At 42.2% G+C, this 24,250-nt stretch overlaps 1 protein-coding gene across 1 annotated transcript in view; it reads right to left on the bottom strand.

The window, feature by feature from the left end:
* Nucleotides 1-24,250, bottom strand: part of LOC115152268 (synaptotagmin-9-like) — a 49,908-nt gene that overhangs the window by 18,217 nt on the left and 7,441 nt on the right. Inside the window, exons 2-3 of the mRNA XM_029696955.1 lie at nucleotides 2,057-2,420; nucleotides 1,417-1,957 (exon numbers count right to left, since the gene is read on the bottom strand). Of these exons, the coding sequence (XP_029552815.1) occupies nucleotides 1,417-1,957; nucleotides 2,057-2,420 (905 nt within the window). The remainder of the gene's footprint in view (nucleotides 1-1,416; nucleotides 1,958-2,056; nucleotides 2,421-24,250) is intronic.

Here is a 24,250-nt window from a genome sequence, read left to right on the forward strand (position 1 = left end):
TATTGTCTGAGCCTAATCTGTAATGCCCAACACAGGAGATGAGAAGCAGGTACAGGGAGTGAACCATTTAATATAGACGGACATGTAACGGAACAAGAACAGCGTCTGGACATAAACACGACAAACAATGCTACTACAGGGAACAACATAGCGGAGCAGACATATATGCAGGGGCAATCAACAAAGTGAGGGAGTCCAGGTGAGTCCAGTGAGCGCAGCTGCGCATAATGATGGTAACAGGTGCGTATGATAACAGGAGCATGGCACCCTCAGGGGGAGCAGGCATGACATAATCAGGGAAAGGGGGGATAGCTAGTCAGTTGTACAACTGAATACCTTCAACTGAAATGTGTCTTCCACATTTAACCCAACCTCTCTGAATCAGAGAGGTGCGGAGGGCTGCCTTAAAAAATATCCGTGTCTTTGGCACCTGGGGAACAGTGGGTTAACTGCCGTGCTCAGGGACAGAACAACAGATTTTTACCTTGTCATCTCGAGGATTCGATCCAGCAACCTCTGAGTTACTGACCCGACGCTCTAACCACTAGGCTAATCACACACGTTTGATGAACTCAAACCCTACATGTTGACGGGAAGTGAAAATGAACCCGTCTAAAAAAGGAGTGGCCCTCAAGAGAGACAGTATAGAGATATATCACTGAGACATCACTCAGACTACAGTCCTCCCTCCAGACTGCAGACAACCTACACTCCTTCAATGACACCATAAGTCCTTATTTCCACAGTGAGACTCCAATGAGACTGACTTCTATTGAGACCGCACTTTGACCAATTGAGACTTCAGAGCCTTTCTGACACCAGTGAGAGTCCAGTGAGATTCAATCAGACAGGTGAAACCTTCAGTATGTCATACCTCACAGTGATTAATGGGATCCATGTGAATAATGGAGAGAGGAGCTCCAACTTTGTATCCTCATGTCAAAGCAGCCACTGCTGCCAACTCAGATGTACGTCTCCACCCCGTGTGTTTCCTGGTGTGGTCATGTATTATTCATTCCATCTAAGTATCATTTTATGTTAGTCTTCTTTTTTTATTAAACCAGGGTGGGGGGGGTTCTGTGGGGACAGACATGCTTACACTTTGGTATTTTCCTCCCTGCCTTGCTGTTACATGGCCTTTACACCTTTTTTTTATTGTTTGGACAGTTTTTGGTAGCCCTGAGGGGAGGGCAGAGCTGGTTCCGATATGCTTCTAAGTGTTAAACTCTTTCCAGTCCCACTCCTAAACTGACATAGTTGAATGATCAGGGACCAGAACTGAAGTGACTCTCTCAGATAATGTACCCTTATTCACTACCTCATTTGAAGTCACAATGTTGCATTTATTGTTGCATGTCCACATACCCAAGCAGATATTATGATACTGTAATAAGACTGATATAGAGGTTAGCTCACCGAGGTGACGTACTGGATGTCCCTACAGAGTTTAGTCTCTCTGGGGAAGTCTGCAAGGTCCAGGAAGTTATCCACCTGCACCTGGCCAATGATGTCGTGGCGGGAGAAGCGGTCAAAGTCGTAGACGCTGAAGTGCAGTTTACGTGTGGGCAGCTCAGTGTAGGCCACAGGGAACAGGAAGACCTCATCGAACACGGGGTTGAGGGTCTTGCGGTGCACCTTGGTCTGGTGCTTGGTCTTACGGTCGGGGAGCAGGTAGATTTTGACGTAAGGGTCAGAGGTTCCTGAGAAATCCTTGGCTGGTAAATCCTGGGCCTTGTGGATCTTGATGATGAGCTGCTCCAGGTCACAGTCGAACTTGAGGATGAAATGTATGCGGCCGCAGCTGTCCGTCTTCCTGCCGTCGTCCGTGTCCACAGAGCGTTGCTTATAGAGCTCGGGTTTGATCCGGCCCAGAGTGGCCAGGGACTCCTGTCTCTGGAACTGGCCAATGTTGAAGTCTGGGTTGGATAGGTTCATTTGGCGACGGATTGAGTTGTGCCTACAGAGGGTAGAGAAACCAGTTATCATTAGCTATAGACACAATGCAACATGGTTAGTTGAATTGACTTGTTAATTTTTTCTGTGTTGTGGGACTGACCGGACAGAGGAGGTGGGCTCAGTGATCTGGCGCTGCACGCGGGTGATGTGGCGGACATGGTTCTCCTTGAGCTTGGATTGGGCCTCCAGGGGGATGTCTGGGGATGTGTGGCTGATCTTCATGATTGCCTCGGGGACTAACAGGCCTGAAGGCTCCTTGACACAGTCTTCACTGTACTCATTCTCCACCCCATCCACCTCCATCATGACTGGCTGCTGGTCCCCCTGGCCATCCTTCAGGCCGTCGGGGAGGCCACGGTCGCGCCATGGCACCCAGCACAGCTTCCACGAGACGAAAAGTGAGACCCCGAAAAGGGCTAGGCCACAGGTGGTCACCACCAGAGACAGCAGGCTCACCGACACATCTGCATAGACAGACCCAGAGAGAGAAACAAGTTAGCAGGGAACTGTGGGACGATATATTTTGTATTGATAGCAAGATAATATAATATGCTATCAACTTTTCTTTCAATCTTTCCCAATGTGCTGCTGAAATTGATATTGTACAAACATTAGTACTAGTATGACAGACGTGACAATTGTTTCCATTAGCAAAGGAAGAGAAACTCATCAGATAGGTAGCGTTGTTCAGTTCAATCAACATGAACTCATCAGTAAGTGCTCTCATCTCAAATATCCACTCACAGATAGTAAAAGGGAAGTGGTTGGTGTCTGGAATAGCCTGGCGTGTTCCACCGGAATATGTTATGTTTCTCAGAAAGAGCATCTCACTATCTGATGAATGAGCTCGCTCTGTCTCCATGTCTCCTCTCCAATCCCCAGTCATTACGAATCAGGCCATGCAGACACAGAGAGGGCTTTTAGTCCACAGTGAATAAGCCCTTGTCAGAGTGTCCTGCCACTAGCTTCCCATCAGATCTACTGTCTACATTGTCTGTACCTGGACCATGTGTCCTCTCGACCGTACTTCCCTGTCATTATCTAGACCAGTGGAGGGAAATGGAGCCTCATGTGATGTTGAGTTATTCCTCCCACCAATCCATCCTGGTTGGGCTTTACCCATGAGAAGATGTGGGATCCACAGGCTCATTGGGCCGGCCCGCATACTGCACTGGAAACCAGCTGGGTCTTTTGCGCTAAGCCACAGAGATAAATGGCATGCCCAGACATTGTGGCACTTCATTTTAGTGGTGACACAATTTTTGAGGATTCACTCATCTAGTTATCTGCTATTTTGACAACCTTTGGTACTTCTCAATGTGGCTGTTCTAAAAATCAAAAATAAATTCAAGATAAAATATCAAAGACACTATATGAGTTTGGAAGCAGAATATCTCTTGCCCATGTTCATTGAATGCATGGAATGATAGACATTGTGACTATGTGTGTTGTCCCACCAAACTCCCAGCCCTGCTGGGACAACTGCACTTCCTATCCTAAAACTTACAAAGTGCCATCAACACAATGAGCTCTAAACACCACTCACTTTAATTGATTCTGCAGCTCAATCAATTACTAACAGGACAGATGTCTAAAGTTTAAACTTTCTCAAAGCCACACTGTCTGACCCATCAATTGTGGGTCGGGACCCACTTGTGGGTCTTGGCAGGGATCCAGGTAGGTTGCAAGGATGACATTGGCATCATTTTCAAACTAGCTACACACAGCCTGGTCCAGGCCAATTGATGCAAGCCTCTGAATAAGTAATGAATGATCCACATTATCGAAGGCTTTAGACAGGTCAATAAAAAGGGCCGCACAGTGTTTCTTCTTATTCAAAAAATTAAGAAGATCATTAAAACCAAAGAGGTAGCAGAGATGGTGCAATGACCTGGTCTGGAACCAAACTGGTGTATAGTTGAAAAGGATCTAAGTTAAGTACTGAATCTACCAAGGATTCTTGGATTTTTGAAAGGCAACAGAGTTTGGAAATGGGGTGATATTTATTTCAATCACACAGGTCCCCACCTTTAAAAACATATATATATATTTTGTTATTCTTTGGTATGTGTATGTTTTTTTAAGCGTTATGTTGGGTCGCGACTCAAAACACACCTCAATTGGTAGGTCACGAAACAAAAAAGGCTGTCCAAGCATGCATGAAAAATAAATTAGTTGTACTGTAGCTGCTAAACTATCTAAATAGTTTTAGGCTTTTTATGGAATCACACATGTTCCAATACAATACAATATTTTATAAATTATGTGTGCAGAAAACACAGTCAAATGTAAAGGCGCCAACTGTCTTGGGAAATAACAGCAGCATAGCATATGTTTTTTTAACAATGCAATGTTTAAATAGATCTCTTAGCAAGGATGTTATGTCACTTTTGAAGTGAACCAAACTGCTCAATTTAATTTGACTGTGCCTAACTCTCTCTTTAATGAATCAATTGTACGAAACATGACAAATGAAGGTTGCTGTTGGTCAAAGTTGTCTGATGATCAAGCTAGGGGTCTGAAAGCTTAAACATTTAATTAAATTGGGATCGTTAACGTTTAGAAAAAACCTCTAACCTCCCAAAAATGGTTCTGTTTGTTTTCCCCATACAACATTTAAATCACAGTGCAGTTATCACACAACTCCCACCAACAGGTCCGGATCATCATCATCATCATCATCATCATCAAGGGAAAATGTTTATTTAACCTAATGCAACAGTGATGTAACGTAAGTAGGTGGAGATACTGTATGTATCTTTCAAATTATTTGCCACGGATATAAAATGCTCTGCACATCATTGTCGTTAACAGTTGGAAAAATGGCAGAGAGTGAGACAGGGAAGCGAGAGCAGCGAAGTCTTGTATGGCAAAACTTTGAGAAATTAAATGAGTAGGTAGTGAAATGCAAACTTTGCGAGGTCGACTTGAGCTCAAATGACAGTACAGGTGCAATGCTTAACAATCTGAAAGGGCGGCACCATGAGACCCAAACCCGTTGCTGGCAGCAGCACAGGCCCCCAACAACAGATATTAGACAGGCTCTTCAAGTAAAATGTATGTGCCACATGCTTCCTAAACAACAGTGCAACGCTTACGGGCCCCTCCCAACAATGCAGAGAAACAAAATAAAATAACAGAAAAATAATAACACAATGAGTAACGATAGCTTGGCTATATACACGGGGTACCAGTACCGAGTCGATGTGCAGGGGTACGAGGTAATTGAGGTAGATACTGTATGTACATATAGGTAGGGGTATAGTGACTAGGCAACAGGATAGATAATAAACAGTAGCAGGAGTGTAAGTGATCAGTCAAAATAGTTAGTGCAAAAAGGGTCAATGCAGATACTGTAGTTCACACGAAAGAAGTGCGATAAGGGAGTGAGAAAATCAAAGCACTGATTACAGAAGTTATTGCAGTTGATATGCAGCCATTGTCAATGGTAAAGGATGTTGGCTTCAATGCCTTAATGGCATATCTAGAACCAGACTACAAGATGCCAGGTCTAAAAACTGTGATGGCCGAATGGAAAAATTGTACAATGATTGCTCTGCAAGTACAAAGCACGAGCTCTCAAACACCCCATACGTGAAGTTAACAACAGATTGTTTGACGTCTATGAACACGCTGTCATACATCACTGCAACGCGCCATCACATTGACGAGAAGTGGGACATGAAGTCCCATGTACTGACCTCTGAGAACATGGAGGAGAGGCACACAGCAGAGAACCTAAAAATGGCATTAACTACCATCATTGCTGAGTGGGTGGGGGACAGCAGTAAGGTGAGCGCGGTATGGTAGCCAGGACTGCGGTAGATTGAACTGCATCACCCCCTAGCGGTCATATGCAGGACCATATGTGCATTGTGAATTCCCATGTCATTTTATGATTTTTTTCTTATAGTTTAAACGACAAAAAATTGCCGTTTAAACGTTTAGAACATTTTTACATTTGTCACATCCCTAGATCAAACAAATATTTCACAGGAATGATTGGTGTTGATCTTCAAAAAGAGAGCAAAAAGTTGAAGGCATCGGAAGAGCTGTCTAGCTCACTTAAAAGCTATGTGCAGTTGCACACGCGATAGAAGAGCACAATAGCTACTGCTGTTTTTTTTTATCATGCTGTGCGACGCTCCTCAGATCAGCTTGGCGGCAAAAACAATAACAAAGGTGGTGGGGCAGCCAGTACTGCGGATTCCATCTTTAAATCTAAAGATGTCATACGCATGATAATACAGTCACATACAGTACTGACATATCAAACAGGTGTCATCTTCATCCTTTCTTTCATAATGATTTCTCCTGTCAGGCACGAACACAACCGTGTTCCAAATGCATGCATGATGTATGATGACTTATTGACGGTGTGTGTGTGTGTCTGTGTGTTGAGGTGGCCTCCTGCTGAACCAAATGGATCACAGACATGTCTCCACAGCAGGACACCACTCAGTGTGGGGAATACACATAATTGTGACCTGTAGCATACGTGCTGCTGCTGATTGCAAAATTATTTGGTGTTTGCCCCTTCACATGCATGCTGAATCAAACCCATTCACCTATTGTATTCAGTGGTTACCAAAGAAGCAATCAAGCTGGCAAACCTCTGATTTAATCTTGAAATTTTGTTAAGGATATGTTGGATAGACGCTATGGAAATGAAGTAGAGTGAGAACCACTGTGCAGGTTCACGTGGGACATACAGTACTAAAGCAGATGTGCTCTTATGTATTTTGTGTACACTGTATTGCGATGTTCTGTTTTGTGGCGTAGACGATGGCGTTGCAGTGGATAGCTGCCGTCTTACGGGCTCTTGACCAACTCTGCTATTTTGTGTTTTTTTGGGGGGGGGGATTTAACCTTTTTTGTACACCATATTTCCGCCATCATTTCCTATGACTGAAAACAGTTTCTGGACACCAGAACAGCGATCATGAACCTCGATATGGATGAAGATTTGTAAACTCCCTGACGAGACTACGTCAGCGACAAAATAAACCACCCACATTACCGCTTTTCCCAGGACAAGGAAAATAAATTGTTGGACAAAAGGATAATATAGACTAAGATTGTCTGATTGGACAAGCAAAAAAAAAAATCACCCCAAAAAATAACTTCCTAACAATTAATCCGATCCATTGGATCAAAGTGTCCTAAGGATGCTTTTTGACACCTCACACCCAGTCGTACGTTTTTTTATGCAGCAGAGAACTCTCTGTATCAACCAAAGGAATGTCTTAGTCTCCAGAAGACTTTTGCCGCCCAAAGAATCTAACGTCCAAAAAGTGAACACAGGAACAACATTCCTAACATCAGAATGTGGGGAATGGTCAGTTGGGACCTAAAGAATAATCATGTCATATTGTTTTCATTTTGTAATGTCATTAGTAAGGTTATAAAGGGAATACTGTAACTTGAAATGTATTTACACTACAGGTACAGTGGTTCCTCCTTTAAAAGTTGTGTCATACTGCGGCACACCTTGCGGGCTGCTGCAGCATTCTGTTGCACGTTATTTATTTGTCAGCCATTTTTTCTGTTAATGCAAGTTATTGCTAGTTTGACCACCAGAGGGCATCTTTGAGAAGCATTTGAAAGTCTTCCGTATTGTCATTACCAGAGAATTTAAAACCTTTTTTGTAATAACATAGTATATGGGATTGATTTTAAGAAATTTGTCTTAATGAATTTGATTAATATTATGGTGTTTCTATTCCGAGAAAAACTAAGAACGAAACAGACGGGTTTCTATTAGGATGGAATGGAAAATATGTCGCTGTACAATGTGACGTAGGCTACAGAAATATTGGAACAGAAATATATTTACAGAAATTTTGGAACAAAGTTGTCTAATGAAGGCAAACAATTTAGAATCCTCCAATCTTCACCAAAATGTCTGTAAATCAGTGATATTTATTCCCATAGTAATTCGTTATGGATCCATAACTAAATCAACATCTGCATTTTGAAAGAGTTTTGTTTATTATTATTTAATTAAGGAAAGAATAAAGAGGCTGATGAAGAAATACAGTACTGTACAGTATATACTTTTACATTTGGATAATAAAGCATTTAAGCATCGAATACATTGCAAGTTGAGGGCTATAAAAAGTCTATTGTCCTGCTAATAGGACACATTTGCATGATGGGCAACACCTGCTACAGTTGTAAAGACACCGCATCTTGTTTACAGAACATCTTTTTTACTTTCTTTCTTGTAATCACAATGTCACACATAATTTGTATCTACCTTTCCAATTACTTTTAGAGTTTGGGATTTACAAATGTGCGCTTTTCATTATTAGTTACATTGTTTTAGGTTTAACGTGCAGACTGTTTTATGTAGGATGCTAAATTTTTGACCAGTTGCAATTGTAAGTAGGCCTAATAAAGAAAATCCTACTTCTATTAGGCTGTTAAGCCTCATAGCCTACCTCAGCCAGTTAAGTTATTTTATATAGGTTTAGGCTTCGAAGAAATAGACTCCAATAAAGACCTCTTGTTGTTTGTAAAGTCAAATTAAAATTAAGATTACTGTTGAAATGAATTGCTCGACTGGTGTAGGTTTTCTCCATCTGTTGCTGTGCAACACTTGCATAACAAATTTGCTGTATTTTCAGCACCAGCTACTGTTCATCTCCTATAGATTGCGCTGCGGTTGCCGCCAGATGTTTTTTAAATTGAACCTTTATTTAACACATTTTTATTTACAACAACGGCCTACCCCGGCCAAACCCAGATGATGCTGGGCCAATTGTGCGCCGCCCTATGGCACTCCCAATCACGGTCGGATGTGAAACAGCCTGAATTCAAACCAGGGACTGTAGTGAAGCTGCTTGCACCGAGATGCAGTGCCTTAGACCGCAGAACCACTCGGGAGCCATGACCAATACACTGTACATATACAGTTGAAGTCGGAAGTTTACATACACCTTAGCCAAACACATTCAAACTCAGTTTTTCACAATTCCTGACATTTAATCAAAGTAAAAACTCCCTGTCTTAGGTCAGTTAGGATCACCACTTTATTTTAAGACTGTGAAATGTCAGAATAATAGTGGAGAGAATGATTTATTTCAGCTTCTATTTCTTTCATTACATTCCCAGTGGCTCTTCCACAAGCTTCTCACAATAAGTTGGGTGAATTTTTGCCCATTCCTCCTGACAGAGCTGGTGTAACTGAGTCAGGTTTGTAGGCCTCCTTGCTCGCACACACTTTTTCAGTTCTGCCCACAAATTGTCGACAGGACTGAGGTCAGGGCTTTGTGATGGCCACTCCAATATCTTGACTTTGTTGTCTTTAAGCCATTTTGCCACAACTTTGGAAGTATGCTTGGGGTCATTGTCCATTTGGAAGACCCATTTGCGATCAAGCTTTAACTTCCTGACTGATGTCTTGAGATGTTGCTTCAATATATCCACATAATTTTCCATCCTCATGATGCCATCTATTTTGTGAAATGCACCAGTCCCTCCTGCAGCAAAGCACCCCCATAACATGATGCTGCCATCCCCGTGCTTCACGGTTGGGATGGTGTTCTTTGGCTTGCAAGCCTCCCCCTTTTTCCTCCAAACATAACGATGGTCATTATGGCCAGTTATATTTTTGTTTCATCAACCATGTGCAGTTGCAAACCATAGTCTGGCTTTTTTATGGCGGCTTTGGAGCAGTGGCTTCTTCCTTGTCAAGCGGCCTTTCAGGTTATGTCGATATAGGACTCGTTTTACTGTGGATATAGATACTTTTGCTGTTGTTCTGGGATTAATTTGCACTTTTCGCACGAAAGTACGGTCATCTCTAGGAGACAGAACGCTTCTCCTTCCTGAGCGGTATGATGGCTGCGGGGTCCCATGGTGTTTATACTTGCGTACTATTGTTTGTACAGATGAACGTGGTACCTTCAGGCATTTGGAAATTGCTCCCAAGGATGAACCAGACTTGTGGAGGCCCATCATTTTTCTTCTGAGGTCTTGGCTGATTTCTTTTGATTTTCCCAAGATGTCAAGAAAGAGGTACTGAGTTTGAAGGTAGGCCTTGAAATACATCCACAGGTACACCTCCAATTACCTCAAATGATGTCAATTAGCCTATCAGAAGCTTCTAAAGCCATGACGTCATTTTCTGGAATTTTCCAAGCTGTTTAAAGGAACAGTCAACTTAGTGTATGTAAACTTCTGACCCATTGGAATTGTGATACAGTGAAATAATCTGTCTGTAAACAAATGTTGGAAAAATTACTTGTCTCATGCACAAAGTAATGTCCTAACCGACTTGCCAAAACTATAGTTTGTTAACAAGAAATTTGTGGAGTGGTTGAAAAACAAGTTTTAAGGACTCTTTTCCCCACCCGCTTCTCTATCCTTGTGTAACAAGCCGTCATATCTTGTCAGTCCACTAGGGACCTTTGTCTCATGTAAGTGTGTATGTGTATTCTGTGTTATTATTTAGTTAGCTAGTAAATAAATAATTAAACCAATTTGTGTAGTACTGAATAATGCTCAAGGCTGTGGTTTTTGCGGATCCAAGAAGGTTGCGACCGATTATGAGACTGATATGGAGTAATGATTAATAAGTTACTGTTATTGATATATAACTTATACACTACCGTTCAAAAGTTTGGGGTCACTTAGACATTTACTTGTTTTTGAAGGAAAAGCACATTTTTTTGTCCATTAAAGTAACGTCAAATTGATCAGAAATACAGTGTAGACATTGTTAATGTTGTAAATGACTATTGTAGCTGGAAACGGTGGATTTTTTATGGAATATCTACATAGGCGTACAGAGGCCTATTATCAGCAACCATCACTCCTGTTTTCCAATGGCACGTTGTGTTAGCTAATCCAAGTTTAAAAGGCTAATTGATCATTACAAAAACCCTTTTGCAATTAAGGTATGTTAGCACAGCTAAAAACTGTTGTCCTGATTAAAGGAGCAATAACATTCTTTAGACTAGTTGAGTATCTGGAGAATCAGCATTTGTGGGTTCGATTACAGGCTCAAAATGGCTAGAAACAAATAACTTTCTAGTAAAACACCAGTCTCAACGTCAACAGAGAAGAGGCGACTCCGGGATGCTGGCCTTCTTAGGCAGAGTTCCTCTGTCCAGTGTCTGTGTTCTTTTGCCCATCTTAATCTTTTCTTTTTATTAGCCAGTCTGAGATATGGCTTTTCTTTGCAACTCTGCCTCGAAGGCCAGCATCCCGGAGTTGCCTCTTCACTGTTGATGTTGAGACTGGTGTTTTGCGGGTACTATTTAATGAAGCTGCCAGTTGAGGACTTGTGAGGCGTCTGTTTCTCAAACTAGACACTCAAATGTACTTGTCCTCTTGCTCAGTTGTGCACCGGGGCCTCCCACTCCTCTTTCCTTTCTGGTTAGAGCCAGTTTGCGCTGTTCTGTGAAGGGAGTAGTACACAGCATTGTATGAGATCTTCAGTTTCTTGGCAATTTCTCGGATGGAATAGCCTTAATTTCTCAGAACAAGAATAGACTGACGAGATTCAGAAGAAATGTATTTGTTTCTGGCCATTTTGAGCCTGTAATTGAACTCACAAATGCTAATGCTCCAGATACTCAACTAGTCTAAAGAAGGCCAGTTGTATTGCTTCTTTAATCAGAACAACAGTTTTCAGCTGTGCTAACATAATTGCAAAGGGGTTTTCTAATGATAAATTAGCCTTTAAAATGCTAAACTTGGATTAGCTAACACAACATGCCATTGGAACACATGACTGATGGTTGCTGGTAATGGGCCTCTTTACGCCTATGTAGATATTGCATAAAAAAATCTGCCGTTTCATGTTACAATAGTAATTTTCAACATTATCAATGTCTACACTGTATTTCCGATCAATTTGATGTTATTTTAATGGACAAAAAATTTGTCCATCTTCCAGAGTTTAATTTGGGAGATGGTAACTCGTTAAAGAACTTATTTCATGGTGCCCCTAATCCTAATGAGTTAATTCTTACATGATTAATTTAATCGAGTAACAATTAAACATAGTTAGTGGATTATATAAATAACAATCATCAAATTAATTAAAGTAAAGTCACGACAGTGTGAACGTGGTTTCTCAGCAATGAAGAGGATCAAAACAGATTTGCCATCCAGTCTGACTACCCCACAACTGCAAAGGCACATGTTCCTGTGGTGGAGGGTCCTCCTATGGAAGATTTTACAGCTGCCCAAAGATGGTGGTCTTCAAGTCTGAGAAAACATAGACCAGGGTTCAACCCCTGGTTGTCCAGACAACAGCGAAGGAGGGGAGACGAGTTAGAGGAGAGTGAAGAAGGAGATGAGCTGGAGGAGGACTGATCACACACACCCACACGTGTCTATGTAACTCCGTCTATGTCTGCCTGCCTGCTAGGATGATATACAGGAAAGTGATCCTCATTTAAAGCAGTAAGTAGGTATATACCATGTCTGACTTCCTTAGTAAGTCTTATAAGTACTGTACATACAGTACATACTGTATAGTCATACATAATTCATGAGTACAGTATATTTAATACAATTTTACTTGGTGGGTATTTGTGTGTTATTCATCAACATGTGGACTTGAACTTCATTGTGTGAGTCATTGTGTTCTGTGACATTTTGATCTCTGCGTTTTAGAGATTCATCTCTTTATCTATGTATGTTGCTATTGTGAGGTTAACAGACATCAAGCAGCTTTAATTAGCCTGCCATAGGTTGTCATATATGGTAATTAATCAATTCTACCCCTCAAGGGAAAATGTAAATGAATTCACTGATTAACTGATGCACTTTATTGTATGCAGATTCAGTTTGTTATAGTTTCCATATTGTTGGAGTGTCAGGAAATGTCCACTGTTATTAAAATAACAATAATGATCAAATCGCATCTGTCAATAATATTTTTTTTCCTATAACAGAATTTTCAGTTTTGGACAAGTATTTTTAGCTATTGAACAAGTAAAAAATAAGTCCCACCCAGCGATCTGCTCCCCACGTCTGGTGCAGGTACCTTCGCCACACTCCCCTCTCTCCCTAGCCTTTGCTCGCCTCCAGCACACACGCACATACATTCACACACCGCAGACTTTGCACTGATCTGAATTTTATGTAGGCTAATTAACTTGTGAAGCTTATTATGTGAGCTCACTCAGAAACACTTTAATTAACTAGCATAGACCTAGTATTTGTTTATTTTATCTCAGACTTTTATAGTCTACTGGACTCATTGAGAGCTACTCTCTTATGTTGTGGGGCGAGTGACTCTTTGAACTTACAATGCTTAGCCCCAAGTCGTTTTTTTTCTTGTGCTTTGTGCTATTTGCTCCATGAGTCCTGCACGCTTTGGTGACTATAAACTTTCTCGTTTACCCAACCGTGGGACAGACACTTGCGACTCAGACTATCTATCTGTTACACGGTCTCTTGACCACCCATACTATTTTAACCCTCTCTAGCTGGATTTGCATTCATGTTAACTGATGAAAGTGCTGTACAATTTGATCTTGTTGCCATCTGATGCACATTCTAATGTCATAAATAATCAACATCGCAAAGCTCTCCCTGTCCTCTGCCGTGCCCTGATTGTATTACTGCTGATGATATCTGGAAATGTACACCTTGGCCCGTCTACTGTTGCAAGCCCCAATTCTGTCTTGCGCTCGGATGATTTCTGCTTCACTGATTTCTTCTCTCGTAAAAGCCTAGGTTTTTTTCACGTTAACACTAGAAGATTATTATCTAAAATGTAGCAATTGAAAGTGTGGGTTCACAGCTCCAATCCAGATGTGTTTTGTCATTACTGAGACATGGTTAAGAAAGACTGTTCTGAACACTGATGTTAACCTTTCTGGTTTGACTGCAAGACAGATCTTCCAAAGGTGGTGGAGTGGCAATCTTTACCAATGAACACCTTCAGTGCTCGGTTGTCTCCATCAAGTCTGTCCCCAAACTATTTGATTTGCTGGTTTTAAGCATTAAGCTTTCAAATAGGTATTTGTTGACTGTTGCTGGGTGTTATCAAAATCCATCAGCACCGGCCTGTACCCTACCAGTCCTAAGCTCTCTCCCCTTATACTAAATCTGAATTTATCCTGCTATGTGAACTAAAATGTGTCATGTTTAAACCACCCGACCAAGTCTTAAAACAATGGGACTTCCTAAATCTCTCTCAGATTATTATCAATTCCACAAGATATGACTGCAAATACCCAGGAAAGGCTACTCTCCTTGATGTTATCCTCACAAATAATCCTGAAACGTATCAGTCTGGTGTAATGCTCTTAGTGATCAATGTTTTACGTCCTGTGTTCGTAATGGCTGCTCAGTGAAACGACCTGTCCTGATTTGTCATAAACGCTTGCTGAAAAACTTTAATGAGCAAGCCTTCCTTCATTGGGGCTTGGGGCTTATTTTTAAAATATTTTCAGTGGTATTGTTAACAAGCACGCTCTCATAAAGAAAATGTAAATTAAAAATAGTTTCAGAACCTGATTTGACGGTGATCTGGTGGAGTTACTCCACCTCAATAACACCATTTGGCAAAATGCTCGGCACAAAATACTCAGGCTGACTGGCTGTCGTTCAGACAAATGAGAAGTAAGTGCACTCAGGCTATCCCGAAGGCCAGCATTAGTTACTTTCAGGAGCAGTTCTCTCTCTGTGGGTCTAACACCAAGAAGTTCTGGAAAACGATGATAGACCTGGAGAATAAACCCTGTTCACAGCTGCCCATGTCCCTTAAGGTTGATGATGTGGTTGTTACTAACAAGGAGCGTATGGCTGAGCTCTTTAATCACCACTTCATTAAGTCAGGATTCCTATCTGACTCAGCCATCACTCCTTGCCTGTCCAACACTTCCTCATCTCCCAGCCTTTATAATGCTCCTCCCTCTTTTTTCACTGCCCTGCTACACAGCTTCTCCCTGCAGGCAGCGGTCACTGAGTCTGAGGTGCTAAAGGAGCTCCTTAAACTTGACCCCCAAAAAAACATCTGGGTGAGATGGTTTAGATTCTTTCTTCTTTTAAGGTTGCAGCCCCTATCATCACTGAGCCTAACTCTCACCTTGTTAGCCTGTCTCTCCTCTCTGGGGAGGTTCCCATTGATTGGAAGGAAGCCACGCTAAGTCCTTTATTTAAATGGGAGATCAAGCTGATCCTAATTGTTATAGGCCAAAGTCTTGCCCTATTTATCAAAAGTGTTGGAAAAACTTGGCAATATTCAACTGACTGGCTGTCACATTCTTCTTCGTCAGAAGATAAAGAGAAATCATTGTCGGACCAATACGCAGCGAGATCGAGTATGCACTCATCTTCTTTATTACGGAAAAGAAGGGAAACCAAAATAAACACGTACACAAAACACAATGGCGAATAACAGTCTGGTAAGGCACAAGGCTATACACAGAACAATCTCCCACAAACTCCAAACACAAACACATACCTAATTATAGGACTCTCAATCAGACTAGAAATCAGACTAGGACTCTCAATCAACTAGAAAACACCTGCCTCCAATTGAGAGTCCAACACCCAATACCTAAACATAGAAATACTAAACTAAAAAGAACATAGAAATACAAAAACATAGAACATAACCCAAAACCCGGAAATAATAAATCAAACACCCTTCTAAACAAACCACCACCCCGAACCACATAAAACAAATACCCTGTGCCACGTCCTGACCAAACTACAATAACAAATAACCCCTATTACTGGTCAGGACGTGACACTGGCTGACTTGATGTCTATAGTATTCTCACTGGAATGCAATCTGAATTCCACTCAGGTTACAGATGTGTAACTTGAGTTTGAGTTTATTTTATTTTTACAGCGACAGTAAAAATATTGTAACCTTACATGTTCTAAATTATGTCACCACTGCCCTTGATTCTAAGCAATGTTGTTTTGCTATTTTCATTTACTTTTTAAAGCCAAAGCTTTGATACGGTAGACCAACTACCTCTCAAAGATTTGAATGTGTAAAGTCAGAACATATAATGTCTCAGCTACCAAGGGAGTACCCAAGGCTCAATCATAGGCCCCAAGCTCTTCTCAATTCACATCAATAACATAGCTCAGGCAGTAGGAAGCTCTCTCATCCATTTATATGCAGATTATACAGTTTTATACTCAGCTCCCCCTCCCCGGATGTTGTGTTAAATGCTCTACAACAACGCTTTCTTAGTGTCCAATAAGGTTTCTATGCCCTTAACCTTCTTTTGAACTCACCAGTGTTATTACAACCTCTGAGGATGTGGAGCTTGAGGTACTTGGGAGTATGGCTAGAGAGTACACTGTCCTTCTTTCAGCACATACAGTATCCAAGCTGCAGGCTAAGGTTAAATCTAGACGTGATTTCCTCAATTGTAATCGCTCCACTTTCACCCCAGCTGCCAAACTAACCCTGATTCAGATGACCATCCTACCCAGAGATGTAATCCTACAGAGATGTAATTTATAGATCGGCAGGAAAAGGGTGCTCTCGAGCGGCTAGACGTTCTTTACCATTTGACCATCAGATTTTCCACCAATGCTCCTTATAGGACACATCCCTGCACTCTATACTCCTCTGTAAACTGGACATCTCTGTATAACTGTCGCAAGACCCACTGGTTGATGCTTATTTATAAAACCTTCTTAGGCCTCACTCCCCCCTATCTGAGCTACCTACTGCAACACTCATCCTCCACATACAACACATCGACAGGGCAGTAGTGGAGCGGGTTGAGAGATTCAAGTTCCTCGGTGTCCACATCACTAAAGAATTATCATGGTCCACGTACACCAACACAACTGTGAAGAAGGCGCGACAATGCCTCTCCCCCATCATGAGTCTTAAAGGATTCGGCATGGGCCCTCAGATCCTCAAAACGTTATACAGCTGCACCATTGAGAGCATCTTCACTGGCTGCATCACCGCTTGGTATGGTAACTGTTTGGCATCTGACCGCAAGGCACTGCAGAGGGTAGTGTGTAAGGTTCAGTACATCACTGTGGCCGAGCTCCCTGCCATTCAGGCCCTAAAAATTGTCAAAGACTCCAGCCACCCAAGTCACAGACTGTTCTCTCTGCTACCACACGGCAAGCGGTACCGATGCACCAAGTCTGGAACCAACAGGACCCTGAACAGCTTTTACCCCCAAGCCATAAGACGGCTAAATAGTTCACCAATAGCTACCCGGACTATCTGCATTGACCCGTTTTGCTCTAACAATTTTTTTATCACGTATGCTGCTGTTACTGTCTATCTATCCTGTTGTCTAGTCACTTTACCCCTACCTACAGTATACTGCTGTTACTGTTTATTATCTATCCTGTTGCCAAGTCACTTTACCCCTACCTACAGTATATGTACATATCTACCTCAATTACCTCGTACCCCTGCACATCGACTCTACCAGTATCCCGTGTATATAGCCAAGTTATTGATACACATTGTGCATTTATTCTTTGTGTTGTTATTTTTCAATTTTTCAAATGTTTTCTCTCTGCATTGTTGGGAAGGGCCCGTAAGCATTTCACTGTTAGTCTACAGCTGTTGTTTACGAAGCATGTGACAAATAAAATGTGATTTGAATTGATTATTTGAATGCTGAAAAGAGCCATATCAACCACAGGGAATATAAGAGCACTAGAAGGTTAGTAGATTAACAAAGGGAAGAACTCATCGAACCAGAGGGCAACAGCACAGTTCGACCGGCCACATTTTTCCCAGCTTGAGTGGAAAGCTATGAATATGTTATACTTTCTCAAGGAGCCCCTCCGGTCTGACCTGTGTTTTCTCCTACACTGGGCTGCTGGCTCCTGGCCTATCCACCAGGGGCTACACTCTGCCTGCTGGGGGTGACCTTGGTTTGGGAGAAAGAAGCTCCTTGAAGTGCCTCATTCTGATGAGATGAGGGAAATCCCCATAGTTCTATAATGTTTGATCATATATTAATCGTCTTCACAGATCCATACACATCCACAACCCTCAGTAGGTTTAGATCTACGAACGTTTATATTTTCATGAAGGTGAAATTATTTGGCGAATTACAGAAGACTCCTAATATACAAGCCTGAGTCATATAGGCCCTTCCATTATACCCATTGTGTTGTTTATATTGGTCTGCTACTCATCCATAGAGAGGGCAAGCCAGGTTGTGACAAACAGCAGCAAAGCCAACAATATGTCAATAAGGGACAATTGCAAAGGTGAGAGGTCATTTTAATATGGGGGATTGAGAGACTGGAGTTAACACCCAGGCACCTCTGATGGATCTTTATTGCTCCGCTAGAAGGGCTATGATAACAGACTTTTTGATCCACGAAGAAAACTACTTGTAACCTCTTCATCTGGAAAGCGACAATCTCTGTCATTTGATTCTAGCTACTTTGCCAAGCAACCTTTATTGCATAATCAGAGGACATGATATAGACTTTTCTCAACTGTCCAATTATTACAACTGCTGTTTGTATATTCTTGTAAGTAAGCCCATTGCCCTTAGGCATTTAATGCCAGCAGTTTATGTAGCTTTATGGCCAGTTAGTTTCCTACTAGAAATTCCATTTGTGACTGTCCAGACCAGAGTGGGCATGACCAAAACCAAGGCATCAAGTTTCATTGTGGTCCTCTATTATTCAGACATGGATGGCAGTATGGGAGGGTCAAAAATTGTTTCCACACTTTCCGTGGTGTTCTTATCATTTTGCATCTATAGAACCTTGCTTATGTGGAGCAATGTGCAATAAATAGTTCACAGAGTCTTTCAGGAAAATATCTGTTAGCAGAAGTTCCGTAGGATCATGCATGTTTAATGGGTTTGTAACATGTTTAAACGCATCAGTCACGCCCAGCATCTAATATCGAGTCCTACTGTAACAAAATGACTCACAAACCACTCTGGTCTGTGACTTGATAGTATATGGTGGTTAGACTGGGGTACCAGCTCAATTTTCATTTGCTCAATAATCACTATTTGTCACTTAAAGCTAGAATCCTTAACTGAAACAATTACAAAGCGGACACCCCGTTTCTGTTTAGGTAAAAAGCTGGGACTAGAGAAATGTAACCACTCTCAAATCCATAGACAGAGCTATGGATGCAAGGACTGGCCATCCATTATATCAAAATGATAGTTTTAACCACTCCAAAAAATGTGTGTAGCAACTACCCAGCTAACAACAAATGTTCCCACAACTTTAGAGAACGTTCCCTTAAGAGTCTCATTAGGTTATTAAATAAAGTTTTCATAGGAATGTTCCCGTGATGTGCAAGGAATGTTTCCAAAGACCATTCCCTTAATGTGAAATAGACCTTACCCAGAACGTGGTTACGATGTTCTCAGAATTTAAGATATTAATGTTCTAGACACATCTCATGGGAACATTGCAAGAACATTCATGTGTCCAGGTTTCTGAGGGTTAGGAGAATATTCCATCAACGTCCCAACAAACATACACAGAACAGGGTTGCCATGCTCTCAGAATTTAAGATACAATTGTTGTAGACACGTTTCATGGTAACGTTGCAGGAACATTTCTGTGTATCAGTTGTCAGAATGTCGCCTGATGGTCCCAAAGAAACGTTCTCCAAAAGAAAGTTACATTACACATCACACCTTGATTGGTGAACTGTGAACCACTGACCCATTCATAGCTCTTTGTCGGTTGGCAATGTTAGGGATATGACGTACACACAGACAATGCTTTTAACATACATACTTAAATATTTGACACACTTTAACATAGATGACTACATTGTGCATGTTCAGCTGTACTGTAATTATTATTCAACATGTCCTAACCTGGGATTTGAACAGTAGCTGTGTGTGGGTAAAATCACCGGGGAAGCCAAGCCAGGAAGAACTTGCCATATTACAACCTATGTGTTGTGATGATTGCGTTGTTTGCTCTATAACCTGCTTGTTCAAATGCCTTGCCACTGTGCTATATATAGGCCTAAGGCAGAGAAAATAAGACGACACAGTGTCAGAATAAATTCAACCACACCTTTTGTTTCATAAAAAACCGGAGAGTAACATCTGTCCGGGGAAGGAGGCTGGTGGCACCTTAATTGGGGAGGACGGGCTCATGGTAATGGCTGGTGCGGAATCAGTCGAATGGTATCAAATATGCCATTCCATTTACTCCGGTCCAGCCATTATTATCAACCATCCTCCCCTCAGCAGCCTCCGATGTGATAAAGTCCACAAAGCATATTGCATGTAGGCTGACAGTGTCACCAGCAAAGCACCCCCACACCATAACACCTCCTCTTTGCTTTACGGTGGGAAATACACATGCGGAGATCATCCGTTCACCTACACCGCGTCTCACAAAGACATGGCGGTAGGAACCAAAAGTCTTCAATTTGGACTCATCAGACCAAAGGAAAAATTTCCACAGGTCTAATGTCCATTGCTTATGCAGGTAAGGGTGCTCTTGAGCAGGTAAGGGTGCTCTTGAGCAGCTAGATGTTCTTTGCCATTTGGCCATCAGATCTGACACCAGTGCTCCTTATAGGACACATCACTGCACTCTATACTCCTCTGTAAACTGGACATCTCCATATAACCGTCAATTGTGACTACTTTGCATTGTTGTCTCTACCTTCTTGCCCAATAATGTTTGTACCACGTTGTTGCCTTTAGGTCTCTCTTGTACACACACACACACACACACACACACACACACACACACACACACACACACACACACACACACACACACACACACAATTGTAATTAAGAATTTGTAGTCCATGAAGCATTTATGGCTGCAATTTATTTTATCTGTATTTAACTAGGTAATAAGAACAAATTCTTATTTTCAATGACTGTGGGTTAACTGTCTTGGGGCAGAACAACATATTTTTACCTTGTCAGCTCAGGGATTTGATCTTGCAACCTTCCAGTTCCAAGTCCAATGCTCTAACCACTAGGCTACCTGCCACCCCACTTGTAGGTACCCGTTGTATGTACTAAGACACTTGTATGTACCCGTAATGAACGTATCTTCTGCAGCAGAGGTAACTCTAGATTTTCCATTCCTGTAGCAGTCCTCATGAGAGCCAGTTCCATCATAGCGCTTGACAGTTTTTGCGACTGCACTTGAAGAAACTTTAAAAGTTCTTGAAATGTTCCGTATTGACTGAACTTCATATCTTAAACTTCTTCAGGCTAGGGTCCTTTTTTCTGAATTTCCGCCTGACTGACGTGCCCAAAGTAAACTGCCTGTTACTCAGGCCCAGAAGCCAGGATATGCATATAATTGGTACCATTGGATAGAAAACACTTTGAAGTTTGTTGAAATGTTAAAATAATGTATGAGACTATAACACAATAGATATGGTAGGAAAAAAATTCAAAGAAAAACCAACAGGATTTTTTTTTAGAGAGCCCATGCTCTTACAATGAAAAGCATAGGGGCAGCTCCCAGATTGCAATTCCTATGGCTTCCACAAGGTGTCCACTAGACGTCCCACTAGCCTGAGAGGTTTTAAGTAATGATGGATTGTCATTTCTCTTTTCTTATTTGAGATGTTCTTGCCATAATATGGACTTGGTCTTTTACCAAATAGGGCTATCTTCTGTATACCACCCCTACCTTGTCACAACACAACTGATTGGTTCAAACGCTTTAAGAAGGAAAGACATTCCACAAATTAACTGATGGCACACCTGTTAATTGAAATGCATTCCAGGTGACTACCTCATGAAGCTGGTTGAGAGAATGCCAAGAGTGTGCAAAGCTGTCATCAAGGCAAAGGGTGGCAACTTTGAATAATCTCAAATATAACATATATTTTGATTTGTTTAACCTTTGTTGGTTACTACATGATTCCATATATGTTATTTCATAGTTTTGATGTCTTCACTATTATTCTACAATGTAGAAAATAGTAAAAATAAAGAAAAACCCTGGAATGAGTAGGTGTTCTAAAACTTTTGACCGGTAGTGTACATTCAGCCTCTCCCAAATTTAAGGAAAATTATGATGCACAGAGATAAAATACATTATTTTATATGTTTTTTTGTTGGTAATTTTTTGGGGAAACCTGACCTTCTTTGGCATCCATGAATACACACCACTGGATTTGAGCTCACAACCTCTTGGATCACAGTACTCCAATCTTCCCACTACACCACCAATGTCCGTGTCAGGTATCGGATGAGCTCAGCATTCAACACCATAGTGCCGTCCAAACTCTTCACTATTCTAATTACCCTTTCATTAAACACCTCCCTCTGCAATTGGATACTCGACTTCCTGACTGCCACCCAAGTCACAGTCTGTGCTCTCTGGTACCGCACGGCAAGCGGTACCGGAACGCCAAATCTGGGACCTAAAGGCTCCTGAACAGTTTTGACCCCTGAGACATGACTGCTGAACAGTTAATTAAATGGCTACCCAGATTTTTTGCTGTTCACCCCCCACCCCCAATGGCATTGAGGAGTATACCACATCAGTCACCGGCTTCATCAATAAGTGCTTCGACGATGTCATCCCCACAGCGACCGTACGTACATATCCCAACCAGAAGCCATGGATTACAGGCAACATCCACACCGAGCTACAGGCCAGAGCTGCTGCTTTCAAGGAGCGGGACACTAATCCCGCTATGACCGCAGACAAACTATCAAACAGGCAAAGCGTCAATACAGGTCTAAGATTTCATCCTACTACACTGGCTCTGACGCTCGTCGGACTACAAAGGGAAACCCAGCCGCGAGATGCCCAGTGACACGAGCCTACCAGATGTGCGCTTCGAGGCAAGCAACTCTGAAGCATGCATGAGAGCACCAGCTGTTCCAGACGACTGTGTGATCACGCTCTCCATAGCCGATGTGAGCAAGACCTTTAAACAGGTCAACATTCACAAGGCCGCGGGGCCAGAAGGATTACCAGGACCTGTACTCAGAGCATGTGTAGACCAACTGGCAAGAGTATTCATTGACATTTTCAACCTCTCACTGACCGAGTCTGTAATACCTTCGTTACAAGCAGACCACCATAGTCCCTGTGCCCAAGAAAGCGAAGGTAACCTGCCTAAATGACTACTGCCCCGTTGCACTGTAGCCATGAAATGCTTTGAAAGGCTGGTCATGGCTAACACCAACACCATCATCCCGGAACGCTAGACCCACTCCAATTTGCATACCGCCCCAACAGATCCACAGATGCCGCAATCTCAATTGCACTCCACACTGCCCTTTCCCACCTGGACAAAAGGAACACCTATGTGAGAATACTGTTCATTGACTACAGCTCATCGTTAAACACTATAGTGCCCACAAAGCTCATCACTAAGCTAAGGACCCTGGGACTAAACACCTCCCTCTGCAACTGGATCCTGGACTTCCTGACGGGCCCCACCATCATTAAGTTTGCTGACAACACAACGGTGGTAGGCCTGATCACCGACAACGATGAGACAGCCTATAGGGAGGAGGTCATAGACCTGGCAGTGTGGTGCCAGGCCAACAACCTCTCCCTCAACGTGAGCAAGACAAAATAGCTGATTGTGGACTACAGGAGAAGGAGGGTAGTGGTAGAGCACGCCCCCATTCACAGCGACGGGGCTGTAGTGGAGCGGGTCGAGAGTTTCAAGTTCACCAATAAACTATCATGGTCCAAACACACCAAGACAGTCATGAAGAGGGCACGACAATGCCTTTTCCCCTTTAGGAGACTGAACAGATTTGGCATGGGCCCTCAGATCCTCAAAAAGTTCTACAGCTGCACCATCAGAGAGCATCCTGACTGGTTGCATCACCTCCTGGTACTGCAACTGCTCGGCATCCGACCGTAAGGCACTACAGAGGGTAGCACGTGCGGCCCAGTACATCAATGGGGCCAAGCCAAGACTCCAGTCACCCAATTCATACACTGTTCTCTCTGCTACCGCACGGTAAGTGGTACCGGAGCACCAACTCTAGGTCCAAAAGGCTCCTTAACAGCTTCTACCCCGAAGCCATAAGACTGCTGAATAATTAATAAAATGGCCACCCGTACTATTTGCATTGACACCTGCCTCCCCCAATTGTTTTTACATTGCTCCTTTCACTGTTTATTATCTGTGCATCGTAACTTCACCCCTACCTACTGTACATGTACAAATTACCTTGCCTAACCTGTACCCCCGCACATCGACTCGGTACCGGTACCCACTTTATATAGCGTCATTATTGTGATTTTATTGTGTTACTTTTTTTATTTTTTTATATGTTTTTAGTTTATTTAGTAAATATTTTCTTAACTCTATTTTCTTCAAACTGCATTGTTGGTTAAGGGCTTATAAGTAAGCATTTCACGG

This window comes from Salmo trutta, chromosome 17, assembly GCF_901001165.1.
Source record: "Salmo trutta chromosome 17, fSalTru1.1, whole genome shotgun sequence".
NCBI classification, from domain to species: domain Eukaryota; kingdom Metazoa; phylum Chordata; class Actinopteri; order Salmoniformes; family Salmonidae; genus Salmo; species Salmo trutta.